The sequence below is a fragment of the Eubalaena glacialis genome, chromosome 3, assembly GCF_028564815.1.
Source record: "Eubalaena glacialis isolate mEubGla1 chromosome 3, mEubGla1.1.hap2.+ XY, whole genome shotgun sequence".
Taxonomy (NCBI): Eukaryota; Metazoa; Chordata; class Mammalia; order Artiodactyla; family Balaenidae; genus Eubalaena; species Eubalaena glacialis.
Genome location: NC_083718.1, coordinates 161,747,155 through 161,772,570, shown reverse-complemented (window position 1 = coordinate 161,772,570; position 25,416 = coordinate 161,747,155). Strand labels below are relative to the sequence as shown.

Below are 25,416 nucleotides of genomic sequence, written 5' to 3'. Positions count from 1 at the left end.
GACATCCTTGTCTTGTTCGTGATCTTAAAGGAAATGCTTTCAGTTTTTCACCATTGAGAATGATGTTTGCTGTGGGTTTGTTGTATATGGTCTTTATTATGTTGAGGTAGGTTCGCTCTATGCCCACTTTCTGGAGAGTTTTTATCATAACTGGGTGTTGAATTTTGTCAAAAGCTTTTTCTGCATCTATTGAGATGATCATATGGTTTTTATTCTTCAATTTGTTAATATGGTGTATCACGGTGATTGATTTGCATATACTGGAGAATCCTTGCATCCCTGCGATAAATCCCACTTGATCATGATGTATGATCCTTTTAATGTGTTGCTGGATTCTGTTTGCTAGTATTTTGTTCAGGATTTTTGCATCTATGTTCATCAGTGATGTTGGCCTGTAGTGTTCTTTCTCTGTGACATCTTTGTCTGGTTTTGGTATCAGGGTGATGGTGGCCTCATAGAATGAGTTTGGGAGTGTTCCTTCCTCTGCAATTTTTTGGAAGAGTTTGAGAAGGATGGGTGTTAGCTCTCCTCTAAATGTTTGATAGAATTCACCTGTGAAGCCATCTGGTCCTGGACTTTTGTTTGTTGGAAGATTTTTAATCACAGTTTCAATTTCATTACTTGTGATTGGTCTGTTCATATTTTGTATTTCTTCCTGGTTCAGTCTTGGAAGGTTATACCTTTCTAAGAATTTGTCCATTTCTTCCAGGTTGTCCATTTTATTGGCATAGAGTTGCTTGTAGTAGTCTCTTAGGATGCTTTGTATTTCTGCGGTGTCTGTTGTAACTTCTCCTTTTTCATTTCTTATTTTATTGATTTGAGTCCTCTCCCTCTTTTTCTTGATGAGTCTGGCTAATGGTTTATCAATTTTGTTTATCTTCTCAAAGAACCAGCTTTTAGTTTCACTGATCTTTGGTATTGTTTTCTTTGTTTCTATTTCATTTATTTCTGCTCTGATCTTTATGATTTCTTTCCTTCTGCTAACTCTGGCTTTTGTTGGTTCTTCTTTCTCTAGTTCCTTTAGGTGTAAGGTTAGATTGTTTATTTGAGATTTGGCTTTTGTTGGTTCTTCTTTCTCTAGTTCCTTTAGGTGTAAGGTTAGATTGTTTATTTGAGATTTGTCTTGTTTCTTGTTTCTTGTTCTTGTCTTGTTGAGGTAGGCTTGTATAGCTATAAACTTCCCTCTTAGAACTGCTTTTGCTGCATCCCATAGGTTTTGGATCGTCGTGTTTTCATTGTCATTTGTCTCTAGGTATTTTTTGATTTCCTCTTTGGTTTCTTCAGTGATCTCTTGGTTATTTAGTAACGTAGTGTTTAGCCTCCATATGTTAGTGTTTTTTATGTTTTTTTCCCTGTCATTCATTTCTAATCTCATAGCGTTGTGGTCAGAAAAGATGCTTGATATGATTTCAATTTTCTTAAATTTACTGAGGCTTGATTTGTGACCCAAGATGTGATCTATTCTGGAGAATGTTCCATGTGCACTTGAGAAGAAAGTGTAATCTGCGGTTTTTGGATGGAATGTCCTAGAAATATCAATTAAATCTATTTGGTCTGTTGTGTCATTTAAAGCTTCTGTTTCCTTATTTATTTTCCTTTTGGATGATCTGTCTATTGGTGTAAGTGAGAGTCTCCCACTATTATTGTGTTACTGTCGATTTCCTCTTTTATAGCTGTTAGCAGTTGCCTTATGTATTGAGGTGCTCCTATGTTGGGTGCATATATATTTATAATTGTTATATCTTCTTCTTGGATTGATCCCTTGATCATTATGTAGTGTCCTTCCTTGTCTCTTGTAACATTCTTTATTTTAAAGTTTATTTTATCTGAAATGAGTATTGCTACTCCAGCTTTCTTTTGATTTCCATTTGCATGGAATATCTTCTTCCATCCCCTCACTTTCAGTCTGAATGTGTCCCTAGGTCTGAAGTGGGTCTCTTGTAGTCAGCATATATATGGGTCTTGTTTATGTATCCATTCAGCGAGCCTGTGTCTTTTGGTTGGAGCATTTAATCCATTCACATTTAAGGTAATTATTGATATGTATATTCCTATGACCATTTTCTTAATTGTTTTGGGTTTGTTTTTGTAGGTCCTTTTCTTCTCTTGTGTTTCCCACTTAGAGAAGTTCCTTTAGCATTTGTTGTAGAGCTGGTTTGGTGGTGCTGAATTCTCTTAGCTTTTGCTTGTCTTTTGTAAAGGTTTTGATTTCTCCATCGAATCTGAATGAGATCCTTGCCAGGTAGAGTAATCTTGGTTGTAGGTTCTTCCCTTTCATCACTTAAATATGTCATGCCACTCTCTTCTGGCTTGTAGAGTTTCTGCTGAGAAATCAGCTGTTAACCTTATGGGAGTTCCCTTGTATGTTATTTGTCATTTTTCCCTTGCTGCTTTCAATAATTTTTCTTTGTCTTTAATTTTTGCCAATTTGATTACTATGTGTCTCGGCGTGTTTCTCCTTGGGTTTATCCTGTATGGGTCTCTGTGCGCTTCCTGGACTTGGGTGGCTATTTCCTTTCCCATGTTAGGGAAGTTTTCGACTATAATCTTTTCAAATATTTTCTCGGGTCCTTTCTCTCTCTCTTCTCCTTCTGGGACCCCTATAATGCGAATGTTGTTGAGTTTAATGTTGTCCCAGAGGTCTCTTAGGCTGTCTTCATTTCTTTTCATTCTTTTTTCTTTATTCTGTTCCACAGCAGTGAATTCCACCATTCTGTCTTCCAGGTCACTTATTCGTTCTTCTGCCTCAGTTATTCTGCTATTGAGTCCTTCTAGTGTAGTTTTCATTTCAGTTATTGTATTGTTCATCTCTGTTTGTTTGTTCTTTAATTCTTCTAGGGCTTTGTTAAACATTTCTTGCATCTTCTCGATCTTTGCCTCCATTCTTTTTCCGAGGTCCTGGATCATCTTCACTATCATTACTCTGAATTATTTTTCTGGAAGGTTGCCTATCTCCACTTCATTTAGTCGTTTTTCTGGGGTTTTATCTTGTTCCTTCATCTGGTACATAGCCTTCTGCCTTTTCATCTTGTCTATCTTTCTGTGAATGTGGTTTTTGTTCCACAGGCTGCAGGACTGTAGTTCTTCTTGCTTCTGCTGTCTGCTTGTGTTTCCTTATTTATTTTCATTTTGGATGATCTGTCCATTGGTGAAAGTGCGGTGTTAAAGTCCCCTACTATGATTGTGTTACTGTCGATTTCCCCTTTTATGGCTGTTAGTATTTGCCTTATGTATTGAGGTACTCCTATGTTGGGTGCATAAATATTTACAATTGTTATATCTTCTTCTTGGATTGATCCCTTGATCATTATGTAGTGTCCTTCTGTTTCTCTTGTAATAGTCTTTGTTTTAAAGTCTATTTTGTCTGACATGAGAATTGTTACTCCAGCTTTCTTTTGATTTCCATTTGCATGGAATATCTTTTTCCATCCCCTCACTTTCAGTCTGTATGTGTCCCTAGGTCTGAAGTGGGTCTCTTGTAGACAGCATATATACAGGTGTTGTTTTTGTATCCATTCAGTCAGTCTATGTCTTTTGGTTGGAGCATTTAATCCATTTACATTTAAGGTAATTATTGATATGTATGTTCCTATGACCATTTTCTTAATTGTTTTGGGTTTGTTATTGTAGGTCTTTTCCTTCTCTTGTGTTTCCTGCCTAGAGAAGTTCCTTTAGCATTTGCTGTAAAGCTGGTTTGATGGTACTGAATTCTCTTAGCTTTTGCCTGTCTGTAAAGGTTTTAACTTCTCCATCAAATGTGAATGAGATCCTTGCTGGGCAGAGTAATCTTGGTTGTAGGTTTTTCCCCTTCATCACTTTAAATATGTCCTGCCATTCCCTTCTGGCCTGCAGGGTTTCTGCTGAAAGATCAGCTGTTAACCTTATGGGGATTCCCTTACGTGTTATTTGTTGTTTTTTCCTTGCTGCTTTTAATATTTTTTCTTTGTACTTAAATTTTGATAGCTTAATATGTGTCTTGGCGTGTTCCTCCTTGGATTTATCCTGTATGGGACTCTCTGTGCTTCCTGGACTTGATTAACTATTTCCTTTCTCATATTAGGGAAGTTTTCAACTATAACGTCTTCCAATATTTTCTCAGTCCCCTTCTTTTTCTCTTCTTCTTATGGGACCCCTATGATTCGAATGTTGGTGCGTTTAATGTTGTCCCAGAGGTGTCTGAGACTGTCCTCAATTTTTTTCTTTCTTTTTTCTTTATTCTGCTCTGCAGTAGTTATTTCCACTATTTTATCTTCCAGGTCACTTATCCGTTCTTCTGCCTCAGTTATTCTGCTATTGATACCTTCTATAGAATTTTTAATTTCATTTATTGTGTTGTTCATCACTGTTTGTTTGCTCTTTAGTTCTTCTAGGTTCTTGTTAAACGTTTCTTGTATTTTCTCCATTCTATTTCCAAGATTTTGGATCATCTTTACTATCATTATTCTGAATTCTTTTTCAGGTAGACTGCCTATTTCCTCTTCATTTGTTAGGTCTGGTGGGTTTTTGCCTTGCTCCTTCATCTGCTGTGTGTTTCTCTGTCTTCTCATTTTGCTTAACTTACTGTGTTTAGGGTCTCCTTTTCGCAGGCTGCAGGTTTGTAGTTCCCGTTGTTTTTTGTGTCTGTCCCCAGTGGCTAAGGTTGGTTCAGTGGGTTGTGTAGGCTTCCTGGTGGAGGGGACTAGTGCCTGTGTTCTGGTGGATGAGGCTGGATCTTGTCTTTCTGGTGGGCAGGTTTACGTCTGGTGGTGTGTTTTGGGGTGTCTGTGGCCTTATTATGATTTTAGGCAGCCTCTCTGCTAATGGGTGGGGCTGTGTTCCTGTCTTATTACTTGTTTGGCATAGGGTGTCCAGCACTGTAGCTTGCTGGTCGTTGAGTGGATTTATGTCTTGGTGTTGAGATGGAGATCTCTGGGAGATTTTCGCCATTTGATATTACGTGGAGCTGGGAGGTCTCTTGTGGACCAGTGTCCTGAACTTGGCTCTCCCACCTCAGAGGCACAGCCCTGACGCCTGGCTGGAGCACCAAGAGCCTGTCATCCACATGGCTCAGAATAAAAGGGAGAAAAAAAAGAAAGAAAGAAAGAAGAAGATAAAATAAAATAAAATAAAGTAAAATAAAATAAAGTTATTAAAATAAAAAATAATTTTAAAAAAGTTTTAAAAAATTAAAAAAAATAAAAAAGAAACAAAGAAGAGAGCAACCAAACCAAAAAACAAATCCACCAATGATAACAAGTGCTAAAAACTATACTAAAAACAAAGAAACAAACAAACAAAAATGGACAGACAGAACCCTAGGACAAATGGTAAAAGCAAAGCTATACAGACAAAATCACACACAGAAGCATACACGTACACACTCACAAAAAGAGAAAAAGGGAAAAAAAAATATGTATCATTGCTCCCAAAGTTCACCTCCTCAATTTGGGATGATTCGTTGTCTATTCAGGTATTCCACAGATGCAGGGTACATCAAGTTGATTGTGGAGATTTAATACGCAGCTCCTGAGGCTGCTGGGAGAGATTTCCCTTTCTCTTCTTTGTTTGCACAGCTCCTGGGGTTCAGCTTTGGATTTGGACCCGTCTCTGTGTGTAGGTTGCCTGAGGGCATCTGTTCTTCGCTCAGACAGGACGGGGTTAAAGAAGCAGCTGATTTGGGGGCTCTGGCTCACTCAGGCCAGGGGGAGGGAGAGGTACGGAACGTGGGGTGAGCCTGTGGCGGCAGAGGCTGGCATAACGTTGCACCAGCGTGAGGCGCGCCGTGTGTTCTCCCGGGGAAGTTGTCCCTGGATCACAGGACCCTGGCAGTGGTGGGCTGCACAGGCTCCCGGGAGGGGAGGTGTGGATAGTGACCTGTGTTTGCTCACAGGATTCTTGGTGGCTGCAGCAGCAGCCTTAGCGTCTCATGCCCATCTCTGGGGTCCACGCTGATAGCCGCGTCTCACACCCGTCTCTGGAGCTCCTTTAAGCAGCTCTCTTAATCCCTTCTCCCCGCACCAGGAAACAAAGAGGCAAGAAAAAGTCTCTTGCTTCTTCGGCAGCTCCAGACTTTTTCCCGGACTCCCTCCCGGCTAGCTGTGGTGCACTAGCCCGTTCAGGCTGTGTTCACGCAGCCAACCCCAGTCCTCTCCCTGGGATCCACCGAAGCTGAAGCCTCAACTCCCAGCCCCCGCCCGTCCCGGCGGGTGAGCCGACAAGCCTCTTGGGCTGGTGAGTGCTGGTTGGCACCGATCCTCTCTGCAGGAACCTCTCCGCTTTGCCCTCTGCACCCCTGTTGCTGCGCTCTCCTCTGTGGCTCCGAAGATCCCCCCTCCGCCACCCGCAGTCTCTGCCCGCGAAGGAGCTTCTAGTGTGTGGAAACCTTTCCTCCTTCACAGCTCCCTCCCACTGGTGCAGGTCCCGTCGCTATTCTTTGGTTTCTGTTTCTTCTTTTTTCTTTTGCCCTACCCAGGTACGTGGAGAGTTTCTTGCCTTTTGGGAGGTCTGAGGTCTTCTGCCAGCGTTCAGTAGGTGTTCTGTAGGAGTTGTTCCACATGTAGATGTATTTCTGATGTATTTGTGGGGAGGAAGGTGATCTCCAAGTCTTACTTTTTCGCCATCTTGAAGCTCCCCTGGCAGGCAGATTCTTAACCACTGTGCCACCAGGGAAGTCCCTGATTCATATGTTAACCCTTCTATATTTAGTCTTTTGGTGGATCCCCTTCAGATCATAACTGTATAGTTGACATAATTAAGTCTAAAGCTCATCTTTAAACAATACAAGAACCTCAGAATATTTAAACTACTCCTGAGTTAATAGGTGTTTGATAATTTAGTTCCACATTGTTATACTGCCAATTGATCACTTCTGTTAGTATAACTGGTTTATACAGTTATAGGCAATGGTTGATTAGTTTTACTCACATGTTAAACAATCTTTCTTCAGCAGTACTTTTTGCATCTCATTCTTACTTTCCAGGTTCAATTATCTTTTTTTTTTTTTTAATTAATTTATTTATTTATGGCTGCGCTGGGTCTTCGTTGCTGTGTGTGGGCTTTCTCTAGTTGAGTCGAGAGGGGGCTACTCTTCATTGTGGTGCATGGGCTTCTCATTGTGGTGGCTTCTCTTGTTGCGAAGCATGGGCTCTAGGTGTGTGGGCTTCAGCAGTTGTGGCACGTGGGCTCAGTAGTTGTGGCACACGGGCTTAGTTGCTCCCCAGCATGTGGGATCTTCCCGGACCAGGGATTGAACCCATGTCCCCTGCATTGGCAGGCGGATTCTTAACCACTGTGCCACCAGGGAAGTCCCCAGTTATCTTCTTCCTGAAATATACTCTTCAATTGTTCTTTCAGCAGATATATTAGTATCTATTTGTATTAGTTTGCTGAAAATGTCTTGATTTTACATTCATTCTGAAATAACAGTATAATTAGATATAAAATTCTAGGTGGACAACTATTTTTTCTTAGTTCTTTGAAGATATTATTCTATTATCTTTTGGCTTGTACTGCTGCCGTCAAGAAATGTGCTGTCAGCCTAACTGTAATCCTTTTGAAGATTCAGTCCGCATGGACATGGAAGCTGCGGATACGGAGGGCTGACTGTACTATTCCATTTTATATAAGGGAGTTGAGTATGTGTGGATTTTCGTATTCAGGGGGTCCTGGAACCAGTCTCCCACAGGTGCAGAACCATCCCTCAGAGAGGATGACTGCATTCTGTGTGATTACTTTGCTCAGATCTTTTCTTTTGACTTTAGTTATACCATGATGTTTTAAGGTATATATTTGTCTTTATTACACATTCTGGAAAATTCTGTCATTATCTTTTCAAATATTGACTCTTCTTTATTCTTTCTAATTAATCTTTCTAGAGTTCATGTTCAGCATATATTGGACCTTCTAATGGTATTCTCTTTGTCTTTTCTCTTTAATATATTTTCCATCTCTTTATCTCTCTGTACTGCACTCTGGGGAAAGTCCTTACACGTGTCTTTCAATTCATTCTTCTCTATCTAGGTCTAAGTTGCTTATACACCTACCTAAGGTTTTAAAATTTTAATGGTTAAGTTTCATTTCTAGATATTCAATTTGTTGTTTTTTCAACTTTGCCTTTAAAAAAAATAGAGGTTTGTACTTGTCTCGTTTTTAAATTCCTTCTTTTCGTTCCTTACTCATTTTCAAATAATTTATAATCTCTATCTGATATTTCTATTATCTGAAAGTGCTTGAGGTTATAGTCTTACTGTTTGTTGTGTCTACTGAAGTCTCATCATGCAGGATTTGCTTTGTGAGTTTTGCGGGCTCTGTAATTATGAACTGAACTGAACTCGTCTTCAGTGGTACTTCACTTTTGGGACTTCTATGACATCTGGGTTGAAAACAACCAAACCCTCTAGAGAGGTTTTGGGTTTGCTTATGCCAGGCACTCAGAAATATCCCATACAATTTTGGAGTTCTGAAACAACACAGGCACTATATCTGAACCCTGGACTTCCATGGGGAAAGACTGTCTTATCAGAAGAGATGACTTACTTCCTACCACTACCCATGGCCCAGGCAGAGACTCTTCCTCATCAATGCAATAGTCTTTTCACTAAGGAGTAAATATTCGAGGGATCCAATCTGATTTTTTGTGTGGCAGTCCCAGGTACATTTTTCTGCCTTGCATGGGCCCAAGGCCTCAACTTCTATCCTACTGTGGTTGTTAAAAGACAAGGTCCTTGGAAAGTAAGACTGGCAAAGCCCCTTACGGCACCTGCAGGTTCAGTACACCTAACACTCTGGTTTTCCTTCCTCATTTTGGCCTTGGAGTTATCTTACTTTCTAGTAAGGTCAGCAAAGCCTTTAAAAGAATACTTGTTGGCCCCTTCCCCCCCATCATTTTTAGGTATTCTGCAGTGGAAGGGTTTCAAGCTGTCCAGTATACTATATTCTGGGAACCAGGGTACTCTCAGGGTTTAGACTTAAATGGCAACATAGGCAACCCTAATTCAATCCCCTTTATAGTAACTTTAACCTCATTAAAGATCAACTAAGAGCAGAATGATTGCTTCATCCCTCGAGAAATCAGGAAGAATGAATACAGGTTTTGGATCCCTGTTCCACGACTTACTAGCTAGTCATGCGACCTTGGGCAAGTTCCTTATTCAAAAGTATTTGTTTCCTTAACTACTAAATCGGAATAATAATTCTTGCTTCATAAAGTTAACTGTGGGTATTTAAATGAGATAGCGTAGATAAACTCCAAACATACTGTAGGCACTCAAAAAATAGTCTCCTTCCTTTCTCTCTGTTTAGAATATGGACCTTATGGAACTGCATGATCTATAATAAGAATAGCTCCTTTAGATTTATACTACACTTTACATGTTTTACTAATAAAAAAAAATGTTTAACTTCTTAAAACCCTATGAGGTAGACAGAATCCCACCTAACAGATGAGGTCAAAACTTACTATTGGCAGAGCTAGGACCCAAAACCCAGAAATCCTAATTTACCAGTCTAATATTTCTCTGGGGATAATTGCGGCTTTGTAAGGTACTTAAAAAATCCTTCTGCTGAACTAGTTTCTGAGAAGGCATCCTCAGGCTACATATATAATGTAGACATCAGAGGCTCAGTAATTGAAAGAATGTAAGCATTTGACCTTAAGCAATTTGGAGCTGGTGATAGCTGAGGGACACTGTACCTTGTGGAAAATCCTGATGGGAGCCATCTCTGCTCCATTTAGCGTCTTCAAAAGGAACATGGGCCAAGAGGAAGCATTCAGCCGAAATCCTGCAGCAAACATAATGGGCAACAGATAAAAAATATGTCTCAAAGGGAATTGCTATATCAAGTTTTCCCTTTGGAATCCAGCTACGCCTGCCACAACCTATGCTGTGATAGTTATAGAATCACAGATGGTTAGGGAAGGACTTAAAGGTTAAGTAGAAGAAATGCCTCATTAGACAGATGAGGAAATGAGGCATGTAAGAGGGAATGTAACTTGCCCAAGGTAATGTTGCAAAGTAAGTAGTGGAGTAAAGTCCCCAACCAAGTTTCCTGAAGCCAAAACAAGTATTACACAACAAATATCATGCCTAAAAAGCTTCCTTGAAAAATACAAAATAGATTTGTGATAGGAATAACAAACACTTAGAAATGATCTAGACAGTAGAGTGTGAATGGGGATATAATAATCTCTTAAGAAGAAACCAGGTATGTCTGATAAATCCAATATACAAGTAAATCTTTTTGGTTTATCTCAATGTAAACACACTCTCACTTTTGCTCTCACTTTCTCTTTCTCGCTCTCTCTGTCTCTCTTTCCCTCTCTCTCTCACACATACACACATACACAGAGTACAAAACACTTTTTGATATTCATTTTTACTTAACGAAGGATCAGGCATTGATGAAAATAGAAGGGATCATCTTATCCAAAAAAACTCATTTTCCAAAAGAGTGAAAAGAAGCCTAGGGATGTTAATTGTCCATTGTCATTCTGCAATGACCAGTCAATAAGAAAATACCATTTAATTAACAAACTGTAAAAATAAGACCATTATCATAGTTAAGTCTTCCAATTAGAGCTCCAAGTGCTTCCTTCAATTTGGCTTCAACCCTCTGTCCTGAGATACCAAAATCTAGTGCTTTCTGATAGTCTCCCAATCTACCTCAGCTTTCCCATTCTTGACAAAGAACAGATAGGCTGAACCAAAGCTGCAGAGAAATAGCAACAACAACAGTGTCTGATATTACTGAGTACTTCACTGTGTGCTAGATACTGTGCCAGGCACTTTCTACCGACTATCTAATTTAATCCTCAAGACAACCCAGTAGGGGAGAAATTATCTTCATTTTATAGATGAGGAAAGAGGTATAAAGTAAACTGCTTAAGATTTCAAAGTGAGCAAATGACAAAGATAGGATTGAAACCCAGGCAATCTGACTGTTGAGCCCACACTCTTTACTACACTAAATTATCAATGTGCATGTGAAATGAAAAAGGAAGAATCACTTTTGGGATAAAGTATTAGCTAAGAACTATAATTAAGTTAAAGGGGAGGATGTGAGAAGAGAGAAGAAAATGGAAATAAGAGAGGTACCACCCCCACATGATTTAAACTTTTAGTCTCAAGGCTGGCTAGGCTACCAAGTGAGGTTTCCCAGGGTCAGGAGACTTCTTGGGATAGCTCATTCATAAACAATGGAGATAGCAATTCACACATTCCTGTCAAACTGCTACCACTTCTTTTTTGCTTGCCTAGCTCTTTTTCCCTCTGCAAAAAAACCCCAAAAGACAAAAAAACCCTAATTTTATGTGATTTGGTGGGGATGTCTACGTTGGGCTCTACCTACCTGGCCACGGAATGCATAATAATGCCATTTAAAAGCATCAGATTCCCCTAGACCAAAAGCGTATGTATGTATGTCCCAAGTTGGATCAACTGTTTTCTGATATGATATGCATCTTGGAGAGAGCTTTTCTTTCTCTGAGATCATGGTTATAAGGAAGTTTGTAGATTTGGCACTGCTAAATGGAGAACATAACTGAGAATAAAGCCAATGTAGAGCAGGAGATGGAGACACGAGAGTGTTTAAAAGCCTGTGTCCAGACACACTCAGCACCAGGTCTTGGGCTTCGCAGTTACACGAGTCACTAATTCCTGCCTCCTCCTACTGCCCTCCTCTAACCTGGTCTGGGTTGGGGTTTAAACTCCAAAAGAGTCTTGACTACTACTCTTCCTTTGACCACGGTACAAACAGACAAACAAAATTTCTCCAGAAATTCAGGTCTGGTTTGTGTGTGAGGAAAACAACTCTCTTTAGGTCAGGGAAGGGTTGAAGCAAGCCAAACCTAGTGCAGATTTGCCATGAATGATTCACTACACCTACAGATAAGGCAAAGCTGTTCTAGAGAAATGCTCCCTCCACCTTCGTATAAGAGAGGAGTGGGGAGGAATGACTGCACAATTAGAAAATTCTGATTCATGCCCTCAGTTCCCAACAACGAGAGTGCCTCACCATGTAATTCCCAACTCAATTCTTTAGAAGTGGGTTACTGAGAGGCTTCTATCTCATCGGTACTTGAGCAAAAAAGAAATCCTCTCAGCTCTGGAAACCCTTATAATAATATTCTAATAGTTAATATGTATTGAATGCTTATCATGTATTAAATACTTTACAGGCACTTTCTCACAGGATATTTCAAATAATGCCATGAGGTGTGCACTATCATTATCCCTAGTTTGCAGATGATGAAAGAGAAACTCAGGAGAAGTAGCTTGTCCAAGGTAGTAAGCGGTAGAAACAGATTCCACTACATGACAGTCTTACTCCAAACCTCATGGTTCTTAACTACGTTTCACTATCTCCTAGCAAGTTTCTTCAACAGTAGAAGGGCAAAGTAGAAATGTTGTCAACCCAAGGAATTACTGAGTACCTTATTCCCCTACCAAATTCAGATGTATTCACAATCTGTCTTGGGGAGTCATAGATAGAATGTTTAAACATTGAAAGGGATTTCAGAGGCCATATAGTATGAAGATTTTATATTGTAGATGACAAAACTGAAGTCCAGAGAGGCTAAGAAACTTGTTCATGATCACATAAGTTGTTCCTGTAGTCAGGCTGGAGCCCCAGGACTTTCCATCTGATTCTCTTTCACTACGCTATGCTGCCGCTGCAAGAAAACATTTATTATGCTCATATTATTTGCCAGCCTCCATGTGCTAAGCACTTTTAAGTGGGTTATCTCATTTAATCACTTCTACAACTCTGTGAATTTGATATGAGAAAAGTAGCACTGGTTTTGGAGCCAGGCTCCCTGGATTCAAATCTAGCTCTGCTACTTACCTGGTGTGTGATGTTTGGCAAATTATAAGACCTCTCCCTGGCTTTCATTTCCTCAACAATAAAATGGGTAAGAATAGTAACTACTTCAATGGGTTGTTCTAAGGGTTAAAACAGGTTAATACATGCGAAGCACTTAAAACGATGCCTGGTATACGATAAGTGTTAAATGAATGCTGGCTTTTATTTTGATCATTATAGATGAAAAGACTGAGATTAGAGAAATTAAGTAAAATATCCAAGGTCGCTAAGCTAGTAAATAGCAGAGGCAGGATTTAAACCGAAGTCCTCTGTCTCCAGAGCATTCATTATTAATCAGCACATTAATGTCTTCAAATATTTAATCACTCAGTTCTACCATGCTGTCTCTCTTGGTCAAAGAACTGGAGTTGTAAATTTGTGCAAAAAGGAAGAGAAGAGTAAAAACAATAATTTGAGGGTCTCCTCAAATTAAACAATGGCTTGCAAGGAAAAGGCCAGGTGGGTAAGAAATCCTAACCTCTAAAGTGGGAGTACCTCAGTGTCTGGCCACTGGTTCTCTCTTCTTGGTCCCCACTCTTTTCCCATCAACGATGACTGCCAATTTATATCTCTAACCCAAACCTCTGTCCTGAGTTTCATGCTCATATTTTCAACTGCCTTATTCTATAACTCTACTTGGATGCCAAGAGATCTCAAAATGAGTAAATCTAAAACAGAACTCTTGATTTTACTACCCCCTTTCCTCCAGTCACCTCATCTCAGTTAATGGAACCACTTATTTAAACCCAAGTGCTGAGACCAAAAATCCTAGAAGTCACTCTTGGTTCCTCCCTTTCTATTGTCTCTCAAATACAATTAATCAGCAAGTGTTGATGGTTCTTACATCTAATATACCCTAAACCGAACCATTCCTTACCATTCTGCATTTCTCCCCACTAACACCCTAATCTAAGCGACAGTCAAACTTTGCCCAGACTACTAAAACAGCCTTCCAACCCTTCTCTCTGCTTCTACTTTTGCCTCCCTACTGTCTATTCTCCACACAGCAATCAGAATGATATGGTTATGTTTTTAAAACTATGAATCAGATCACATCACTCTTATGCTTACATCCTATAACACAAAATAAATCTAAAGTCTTTAAGTATTTAACAAAACTTACATGATCCGGAACTTGCTTACTTCTTATAACTCATCTCCTGCCATTCCCCTGCCCTTCATTCACTGGTCTTTCTGTTTCCCAAGCACACCAAGCTGTGTCCCTCTGCCTCAAACACCCTTCACTTTTCTCAAATCTTTGATAGTTCTTTGCTGAAATATCACCTCCTCAGAGAGGCATTTCTAGACTACCCTACCTAAAATAGCCTCCTAGATCCTGCTCCCTTATTATCCTTACCTTTTATCACTGCCTGAATTTTCTTTCTTTTTTCCATGTAATGTGTATGTCTTTTCCAACCAGAATATGAGCTCCATGAGAGTTTTACTGAACAAAGGAAAAATCTCCACTTATTAAATGGGTGCCAGGAATTGATAAATGCTTTATCATGTTACCCCATTTAATCCTCAACCATGTGTGGCAAAGTTTATTAATGATGTGGCAGGTGAGGCAACTGAAATTCATGGTTAAAAGTCAAGGTAAAGCAACTTACCATTGGCCACACAACTAAACTAGTAAGTGGCTGGGCTAATATTATAAAGCCAGGTCTCCAATTCTAAACCCAGGCATGCTGCAAGTGTTCTGTGCTTAGCTAAGATTTCTTTTTAAAATATTTATAAACAACCAGTCACAAAGATCTTTCATATGCTCCTAAGACTGTGGGACTACTGAATAGGTTAGGGTTCATTTGTTTGAACTAACAGTGATCTGAGCAAGCTCTGAACTGCAACGTAGATCAGCAGGTCTAGAATCTAATCATAGTTCATGCCCTCTGGTGGCAGGTAACAGAACAGCACTCATACCAGGAAGCACATGAATGGGCCCTACTCCTTACCCCGCCATTGTCCTATATAGTAATTCCAAGCTTTATGAAGTTATTAGACTCTATGGCTGTCAAGATGATTCCCAAATCATTCTCTGCTCCCAGAGGAGCTTTACATACATGTACACATACAAATACATGTACAGAAACATGCCACCAATTCACTGTACAACTTTGGACAACTAACTTCCCTTTCCCTATTTCTGTATTTGTCAGATAATGACACTGAACTAAAGCAGTGCTTCCAAACTGAGGTTGGGTGGGCTATCTAAATTTTAACCCAAGAGTGAGAAAAACGAGAACTGGAAGAGAGGTGCTGAACAAACTGTCTTCCCTGAGGAAGAAGTGAATGTTCAGTCAGGTTGTATTTGGGAAGGACTGTTAGAATTCCTTTTGCTTCCGCCAGGATGCTGTCACCACTTCAATGCTCCACTCTTATATACACACTCAAACACAAGTTAATTCAGATTTATTTAATTGGGGGTGGGGTTATGACTAGTCTTGAGATAGGTGTACGTATAGATGGGTCTGGCGTTACTCAACATCAGGGGCCTTGCAGAGAAGAGAGTTTGGTGAATATTTTTAAAATTACCTTTGTAAAATGAGTATTTAAGATACCATAGTTAAAGTTACTTCTCTCTAAAATTTCATCCCCCCTCCCAAATTTCTATAAACAGAGTTCAAATTTCCATAACCATAAATGAGATACGTATCTTTTAAAATCCCCCTTTTAACTGACAGGCCCTGGAAGCTATTTAGCATAAGAGAAGACTGATCAGTGTCAGCAACATAAGAGGGTTCCTTTCAAGTCAATGTCCCACATAGACATCAGAGCATGTGACTAAGTTTGCTGAGCAGGCAGTTTGTACTGGGATCCTGACACACTTGACTAGAGGCCTCAGCAGAGGCCAGCTCTGCTCTAGCCTAGGGACTCTCAAACTTGGACACTGAAATCCTCTGGGGAGTATTAAAGAATACATCATCCCACTCCCAGAAATTCAGATTTAATTGATCTGAGGTAAGGCCTAGGCACTGAAATTTTTGAGAGCTCCCTAGGTGATTTTAACTGGCAGCCATGTTGGAGAATTAGTGATCCAGACAGCCCTGTTTAGAAGAAATAACCTCAGTCTAAGTATAGAATGGACCAGTAAAACAAGGGGATGTGAGGAAAAGGTTGACATCACATGAGAATCATTCTACCTTTTCACCTTTTTTCCCTGGAGGACTCTGCAAAGCAGTAACCAATGTTCCTATGTGAACAGAACACACACACATACACACACACACACAAACCACACAAGATTTTAATGGAGAAGAATGCTCTTTAGAGCAATGCTTCCCAAATATAGACCAACTGTGTTAGAGTCTCGGGAGAGCCATTTTACCATGCAGAATCCCAAGCCCCATTACCTAGAAATTCTGATTCAGCAACTCTGGGGAGAAGTCCAGAGGAGGCCTGGGGAACATGAACACACACACATATATATGTATAATTATATACATAAATTATTTAAAACTTTTTATCTTGAAAAATTTTAAACCCAGAGAAAAGTAGCAAAAAACAATACAAGAACAAACTATGTACCCTTCACCTAAATTCAGCAACTAATAACACTTCACCACAATTGCTTTCCATCTATCTACACACACTTTTTCCTCTGAACTATGTGAAAGTTAGAGACATCATGATATAGACTTCACCTGTACATACGTCAAGACATTTGTCCTCAGAACAAGGACATTCTCCTTTAGAACTGCAATATTATCATATCCAATACATTTAATTAAAAATATCTTCAACTGTCCCCGAATCTTTATAGGTGTTTAATTTTTAAAATACATCACGGATGACATATTGCATTTGGTTGTCAAGTTTCTTTGGTCTCCTTTAATCTAGGATAGTCCAGTTGCCTTTTGTTTTTCATGAAATTGTTACTTTTGAAGAGTCTGGCCTGTTTTATAGAACGTCCCACAATTTGGATGTTTTCTGATTGCTTCCTTATGATTACATTCATGCTAAACAGTTTTGACAAAGATACTACACAAGGGATGTTGAGTACTTCTCATTTCATTGCTTCAAGTGGTACATAATGTCAGTTTGTCTAATTATTAATGATACTGAATTTGATCACTTATTAAGGAATGACTGAAAGATTTCTTCATTGTAATTTCCCCTTGTAATTAATAGATAATCAGTGGGGAGAAACTTTGAGACTGTGTGAATATCCTATTCTCCAATAAGCTTTTTTTTTTCTTTGTTTTAGCATTCATTGATTATCCTGGTCTGAATCCATTAAAATGGTGGTTGCCAAAATGATAATTTTCTATCATTCTTTATATTTGTTAGCTGATATTCTGTAAAGAAGAACTTTCTCTGCAACTTTAATTTTTTTTCCTTGTGTATCACTAGGGACCCATGAGGCTATTACTATTGTTCTTCTATTTTTATTATTCTCTTTGATGGTCATATTTTTCTAATTTTGCCTAGTCAGAGTCCCTTTAAACTGGCTCCTGTATCCTTCTGATATGTACCCATCATTCTTTGAGACTTCTTTGCTTTCTGGCATAATAAGATCTTCCAGATTCACCTTACGTTTTCTCTGTTGCTCTGTCTTGGAATCAGCCATTGCTCCAAGGAGCCATGATTCCTTTTAGTGGAGAATGGGATTTAGAAATCAAATCAAGGTGCTCCCATTGCTACTGAGGAGTCATTGTTTCCAGGCCTTTTCAACAGAGCTTGGAATATATACATACATATACATATACATGTATTATCTTAGAATATATACATATACATATGTATATACTCTAAGTGAATAAGTATTATATTAATATATATTTATGTATATTTTAATACATATTAATATATACTTATATACCTATTTTAAGTTAAGAGTTCATAACAAACCTCCAATTCAAATCCTACACTGCAAGGGTTCTTCTTCATCTTTTCCATCCCATACTTGTATCTTATTTACTCATTTGCTCTATCTTCAATACATGCAAAATAGTTTCAGATTATTAGGGCGAAACCACTAACATTATTAAGAAAAAGTCAGAATTTCTTTGCAGTTCCATTTTCCTTTGAAATATGTCCCATTGAGGGTGTACTGTGAAGGTTCTGTGTCCAAGTTGTTTGAACTCTTTTTTCAATGTGGTTATGATATCCATTTGATACAGAGTTCAGTTTGTTTCTGTTTATAGTCAATTTTAGGATATGGTTTGTTCATCTTTTTTTTTTTTGGTTTAATTTTATGTATTAAGTAAGACATTTATATAATTCAAAAGTCAAAAGAATATAAAAGGGTATTTTTAGAGAAGTCTCACTCTCATTTCTGTGCTTTCCACCCTATTCCCAGACACTCCCAATAGGTGACCTTTTCATTATTTTCTGGTTTTAACAGTCCTGTGTTTCTTTTTATAAAACTAAGTATACAAAATATATGTAAGTTCATGTACATTATATATATGTGCATGTGTGTGTATACACGTGTATTTCCCCTTCTTTCTCAAAAGTAAATGGCATTAAGTACATTCACATCAATGTGTAACCATTACCACCATCCATCTCCAGAACTTTTTCATCTTCCCCAAATGAAACTCTGCCCATTAAACAGTAACTCCCCATTCCCCTCTCCCCTTTCCCAGCTCCTTGCAACCGCCATTCTATTTCCTGTCGCTATGAATTTGCCTATATTCGGTACCTTGTATAAGTGGAATCATACAGCATTTGTCATTTTGTGACTGGCTTATTTCATTTATAATAGCATAATATCTTTAAGATTCATCCACATTGTAGCATGTGTCAGAATCTCCTTACTTTTTAAAGCTGAATAATATTCCACTGTGTGTATATATACCACATTTTATTTATCCATTCTTCTGTCAATGGACACTTGGGTTGTTTTGACCTTTTGGATATTGTGAATAATGCTGCTAAATATAGGTATACCAATATCTCCTTTAGTCCCTGCTTTCTATTCTTTTGCCTATCTACCCCAAAGTGGAATTGCTAGATCACATGTAATTCTATTTTTAACTTCTTTGAGGAAACATATTGTTTTCCATAGTGGCTGTACCATTTTACATTCCCAATACACAACAATACACATGGTTCCAATTTCTCCACATCCTCACCAACACTTGTTATTTTCTATTCATTTGATAATAGCCATCCTAATGGGTGTGAAGTATTATCTCATTGTGGTTTTGATTTGTATTTCCCTAAATGATTACTGATGCTGAGCATTTTTTCATGTGCTTACTGGCCACATGTATATCTTCTTTAGAGAAATGTCTATTCAAGTCCTTTGCCTATTTTTTAATCAGGTTGTTTTATTTGCTGTTGTTGAACTGAAGGAGTTTTAAAAAATATATTCTGGATATTAACCCCTTACCAGATATATGATTCGCAAATATTTTCTCCCATTCCATGAGTTCCCTTTTCACTGTTAAAAGTACCCTTTGATAAACAAAATTTTAAATTTTGATGCAGTCAAATTTAACTATTTTTTTCTTTTGTTGCCTGTGCTTTTGGTGTCATATCCAAAAATCACTGCCAATTCCAATGTCATGAAGCTTTTCCCCTACGTTTTCTTCTAAGAGTTTTACAGTTTTAGCTCCTACATTTAGGTTGTTGATCCATTTTGAGTTAGTTATTGTACAATGGTGTAAGGTAAAGGTCTAACTTCATTCTTTTGCACGTGGATATCCAGTTTTCCCAATACTATTTGTTGAATCGGACATGTGATTTTGAAAAAATAATAGCTTTAGTGAGATGTAACTCAATTTATACTTTTAAATGTCCAATTCAGTGGTTTTTAGAGTTATGAAACATCATTCTATCTAATTTTAGAACATTTTCATCACTCCTCCAAAAAGAAAACCCATATCTATTAGCTGCCACCCCCCATTGTCCCTTCATCCCAATCCCTGGAAACCACTAACCTACTCTCTGCCTTTTTGGATTTGCCTATTTTCTCCCATCGTGTGGGCTGTCTTTTCACTTTCTTGATAGTGTGTTTGGAAGCACAAAAGCTTTTAATTTTGAAGCCCATCTATCTAGTTTTTCTTCTGTTGTTTGTGCTTTTGGTGCCATATCTAAGAAACCACTGCCTAATCCAAGGTCATGAAGATTTACTCCCATGTTTTCTTCTAAGAGTTTTATAGCCTTAGCTCTTACATTTAGGTCTATTATCCACTTTGAGTCAATTTTTGTATATGGTGTGGAGGTGGGGTCCAACTTCATTCTTTTGTATGTAGATATCCAGTTGTCCCCTGTGCCAGCTGTTGAAAACCCCTACTGAATTATCTTGGCACCCTTGCTGAAAATCAACCGAGCATAAATGTATGGGTTTATTTCTGCACTCTCAAATCTAATCCTCTTATCTATAAGTCTATGTTCAATTTATGCCAGTACCACAATGTCTTGAGTACTGTTGCTTTGTAGTAAGTTTTGAAATCGAGAAATGTGAGTCCTCAGTAGTGTGTTGATTTTTGCTGAAGTTCATATGACTTTCTTCCTTAGCTATTTTAATATGGTGAAGTCCATTAATGATATTTCTGAAGTTAAATATTCTTTTCATTCCCAGAAAAAAAGAGCTACTTTGTCTTGATGAATTATTGTTGTAAATATGTTGAACTCTAATTCTTAATATTTTATTTAGGTGTTTTGTAATAATATTCACACATGAGGCTGTGTGTGTGTGTGTGTGTGTGTGTGTGTGTGTGCATGCATGTGTGTGTTTAAATCAGGTTTAAGTATCAAAGTTCTACCTGCTTCATAAAAAGAATTTGGATATTTTCCTTTTTCTATGATCTAGAAGTGCACTGTCTAGTACGGTAGCCACCAACCACATAGGTTTTTAACTTTAAATTATAATTAAAATAAAATTAAATATTCAATTCTTTAGTTGCAGTAGACACATTTCAAGTGCTCTACAGACACATGTGGCTGGTGACTACCATAATGGACAGCAAAGACACAAAACATTTCCATCATCACAGAAAGTTCTGTTGGGTATCACTGACGTACAACTTAAGCAGCATTGAGATTATCTGGTCTTCAAGGTTTTGTAGGATTTCCCTCTAAAATAATCTGCATGCAGTGCTTTAATGTAAGTGCTTTGAAAACATATGTGATGCTCCTAGGGTCAATTTTGACAAACAGTATTTTCCTATTTCACCTAGCTTTCCTAGTTTACATAGAGCTATTCCCCGCCTTTGTCATGTCTACTTTTGTATATCTGTGCTTATTCTTTCTTTTTCTTTATTAGGCTGACTAGTGGTTTGTTATTTTGTTGAGGTTTTCTCCAAAGAAACAGTATTTTGATTTACTGCTTTTCTATTTTCTACCACATTAATCTCTCTTTCTATCTTTATTTTTTCTTCTACTTATTTCTCCTTTGTATTTGCTTTGGAGTGTAACTTTTTCTAGCTTTTTGAATTGGGAATTTAAATTCGTAATTTTTATCCTTTCATTTTTCTTTATGTCAGGTATTTAAGGCTATAAATTTTCTTCCAACCACTGCTTTAATTGTATCTCAAAATTCTGATGTGAGGTTTATTATCATTATGTTGTAGGAATTTTAAAATTTTGGTTTATATTTCCATTTTTCAAACAAAAGTTGTTTAAAGAGTTTTAAATTTCAAGGTGGAAGGGCATTTACCAGGGTATAAAGTTTGATATGCATACATACATACACACACACACATATGATCTATCTTATTCATTAAAGTCTTCAACTCCTTTACTTTTTGTCCTCTTGGCCTGTCTTGTCTTGAGAGAGGTGTGTTAATTCTCCTATTAGTGTGTTTGTCTCTGTCTCCTTGCAGCTACCATAATATCTATTTTATTAATTCTACCATGTCTAATAACAGAATTGTAACCTCTGCTATTATATTGTTTGAAGTTCCTTCATATATCCTTGATCATCCTTTTATTTTTAGCTGTTCTGACTCACTTTACTTTAGGTATGTCTCCTGTACAGAGTATAAAGTTGGGTTTGACTTTGAGCACCAATCTGAAATTTTTTTCTTTTAATAGGTGAGTTAAAACCATTTACATTTATTAATATAAATTACACATTTGGTCTCAACTCTGTCACATTATGTTTTATTTACTGCATTTTCCATATTTAGTTCATCTCTTTGTGTCATCTGTTTCTTGATCTTTTTCTTCCTTTGGTATTTAGGAAGTTCTGGAATTTTGTTTTAGTAGTTACCTTTATACTAACATATGTTATAATGTCCTTAATTCCCTTATTTCCTCACTTAGGCTTCTACTATTTGGTTTATCAGTTTTAAGTGATACCCGGGACCCCATCTACAGATATGACAGGAGGAAAGGGGCTTGCTTTCTGGCTGCATTGTGTTGGCTTGGCAGGCTCCTGCAGCACCCCATCTCCCCTGTGGCCCAGGTGCGGGAGCGCAGGGCAGCCAGTAGCAGCACCACCCTCCCCATCTTAAGTGGTTTTGTAGCAGAGTTTCTCCAGAAACACACCTCTCCATGAACAGCTTTCTCAGCACCCGGAAGGACAGAGTTCTAGCAAGTTCCACTGCTGTGGCACCACAGTGATTTCTCTCATCCAGTGAGCCACAGTTGTGCCGCCCCCAACAGGCAGTCTACATCTCAGCCCTGAGATGGGGGAAGGGAGGCTCTTCCTTCGGTGCTCTCTCTCTGCCCCAGTGTAGTGGCTTCTCCTTATGTCTGCTCTTCTTATATTCTTTAGAGTTCTCTTGCCTTTTGACTAGCCAATCCCTCACTCCAATCCTCTGTTATAGTTAACACATATATTAAACTTTCTGTGTTTAAACTGCTGTGTGGGTTCTCTTTCTTCACTGGACCCAGACTGATACCATACTATTCTACTCTTGTCCCTACCTTTGTTTTTGTCTTAGATTGATCATCTGTTGTTTGGATGGAGCTCTTTCCATAATTGATTCCTTAGGAAGGGCTTGGGGTCACAATATTTCCTGAGTTCTTGCATGTTGAAAACTCTTTCAGTATAATCTCAGTACTTGAAAAAACAGCTTGTCTAGATATAAAACCTGTCTTTTCATTTTCTTTCCTTGAATTTCTTAAAAACGCTGCTCCACTTAGTCTTGCTTTGTATTTTGCTGTTGAGAAGTATGATGCAAACCTGACTTTCTTTCCCATGTGAGTAATTTGGCCTTGTTGCTGGAGGCTCAGATGAATTTTTCTTTATTCTTATAGTATAATAGTTTTACTAGAATACGTCTTAGAGTTGACCAATCTAGATCAATCTTTCCAGGAATAAGGTAGGTCCTTTCAATATGAAGGTTTAGGTGTTCTTTAAATTTTGGAAAATTTTCTTATATTACAATTTTAAGTATTAATTCTGTTTATCTTCTTCAGGGACTCCAAATATATATGTACACATACATATACACATTGGATCTTTGTTGACTATGTTCTATATCTAACAGTTCCTTTCTGATACTTTTAAACCTTCTCTAATATTTATTTTTATTTCTCTTCTCAATGTCCCTTATTATATTTCCAGTTGAATCTATTGTCCCAGTGGGTACCCTGGAATTGAGTCTTCAACTGAGATTATTTTTCTTTCAATTTTTTTCTTGAGTTTGAACAATTCTATTTTCACATCTTCTTGTCTATTGTGCATTTCTAGTCTGACTTAAAATTTTTGATTCAAGGTATTTTTTCATATCTGTCAATACTTATTTAATTTGAGATGGGTTATTGTGCAACAGTTTTCCTCTGGCCAGTCACTGATTTTGGCTGTAGAATTTTCAATAGTTAAAATGGTTTTATCCTCTATTTCTGTTTTTCTTCACGTAGAAGCTTTTTATAGATGTTGACTGCTGTTTCCTAATCCTTTGAAATGTTTTATATTTTCCTGGGCTTGCAAAAAACAGGATGTTCCATTTTGGCAGGGAACTTGGGTCATGAGTTTTCTGTTGGCATAGTGAAATGCAGTTTCTTTAGTAGATGAGCCTATTTGGGATGGGATGGGAAGGTTTGTATGTCTTTTGATTTTATGATTCTCTTTTGTTCCTGCATAACTCTAAATTACTACCCATGGTTTCCTTCTTTTCCTTCAGTATTATAGCTACCTCTCCCACAAAGGTAGTTGTCTTCCCAAGACTGCTATCTCTAGTCCCTCACTCTTTTAATTCACTCTCTTTCTTCTGATTCTCCAGTAGCCAAGGCTCTAATCAAGTAGCTCTTAGCTCTCTTTCAGTATTTCCCACTCTGGATGGGACTGTCTTTTTCTGGGGGTGATTTTGGCTGTGTTAGGCTCCCATTGCCCTCTCCCTTTTTAATGTAGTTTCTACCTACATAAAACTCCTCATTCTGGTATGGGGTGGGTACTAGCTCTAGTGGTTTCAGATCTTTATATCTGAACATGTAGACAACATGTTACTGAAATCTGTGGTATTCTTTTTTTTTTTTTTTAACATCTTTATTGGAGTATAACTGCTTTACTATGGTGTGTTAGTTTCTGCTTTATAACAAAGTGAATCAACTATACATATATATATATATCCCCATATCCCCTCCCTCTTGCGTCTCCCTCCCTCCCACCCTCCCTATCCCACTCCTCTAGGTGGTCACAAAGCACCGAGCTGATCTCCCTGTGCTATGTGGCTGCTTCCCACTAGCTATCGGTTTTACATTTGGTAGTGTATATATGTCCATATCACTCTCTCACTTTGTCCCAGCTTACCCTTTCCCCTCCCTGTGTCCTCAAGTCCATTCTCTAGTAGGTCTGCGTCTTTATTCCCGTCCTGCCCCTAGGTTCCTCATGACCATTTTTTTTTCTTTTAGATTCCATATATATGTGTTAGCATACGGTATTTGTTTTTCTCTTTCTGACTTACTTCACTCTGTATGACAGACTCTAGGTCCATCCACCTCACTACAAATAACTCAATTTCGTTTCTTTTTATGGCTGAGTAATATTCCATTGTATATATGTGCCACATCTTCTTTATCCATTCATCTGTCGATGGGCACTTAGGTTGCTTCCATGTCCTGGCTATTGTAAATACAGCTGCAATAAACATTGTGGTACATGACTCATTTTGAATTATGGTTTTCTCAGGGTATATGCCCAGTAGTGGGATTGCTGGGTCATATGGTAGTTCTATTTTTAGTTGTTTAAGGAACCTCCATACTGTTCTCCATAGTGGCTGTATCAATTTACATTCCCATCTGTGGTATTCTTGACTCCTGGTTATGTTTAGGCATGAGTTATGGGTGGTTTGATTTTCTTTCCTTTTTGATCTGTGTGTTTCTGGAGAATTTATGGAAAGATTTTGATTTAGATGGTCACCATTATCCCTGGGAACTTACATTTTTTAATAGCCTATCAAGATGCTTCTAAACAGTGATTCATAAAGTAGGTTGAGAATCTTACGGTACTATGTAGCTACAAAAAGGAATGAGGAACATCTTCATACAACTAAGAAGTCATCTTTAGGATATATTGCTAAATGAAAAAAGTAAGATTGAGGAAAGTATGTATAATATGCTGTCATTTATATAAGAAGACAGGGAATACATATGTATGTATGTACACACACACACTCATACGGATATATTTGCTTATTTTTTAAAAAATGGAGTATAAACTATTAAATTAAAAGAAAG

The 25,416-nt window shown here is 38.1% G+C and overlaps 1 protein-coding gene across 11 annotated transcripts in view; it reads right to left on the bottom strand.

The window, feature by feature from the left end:
- Positions 1 to 25,416, bottom strand: part of SCMH1 (Scm polycomb group protein homolog 1) — a 196,130-nt gene that overhangs the window by 89,833 nt on the left and 80,881 nt on the right. For all 11 annotated transcript variants that reach the window (XM_061184406.1, XM_061184408.1, XM_061184405.1 and 8 more), the window contains one exon: positions 9,671 to 9,759. In XM_061184406.1, the coding sequence (XP_061040389.1) occupies positions 9,671 to 9,759 (89 nt within the window). The remainder of the gene's footprint in view (positions 1 to 9,670; positions 9,760 to 25,416) is intronic.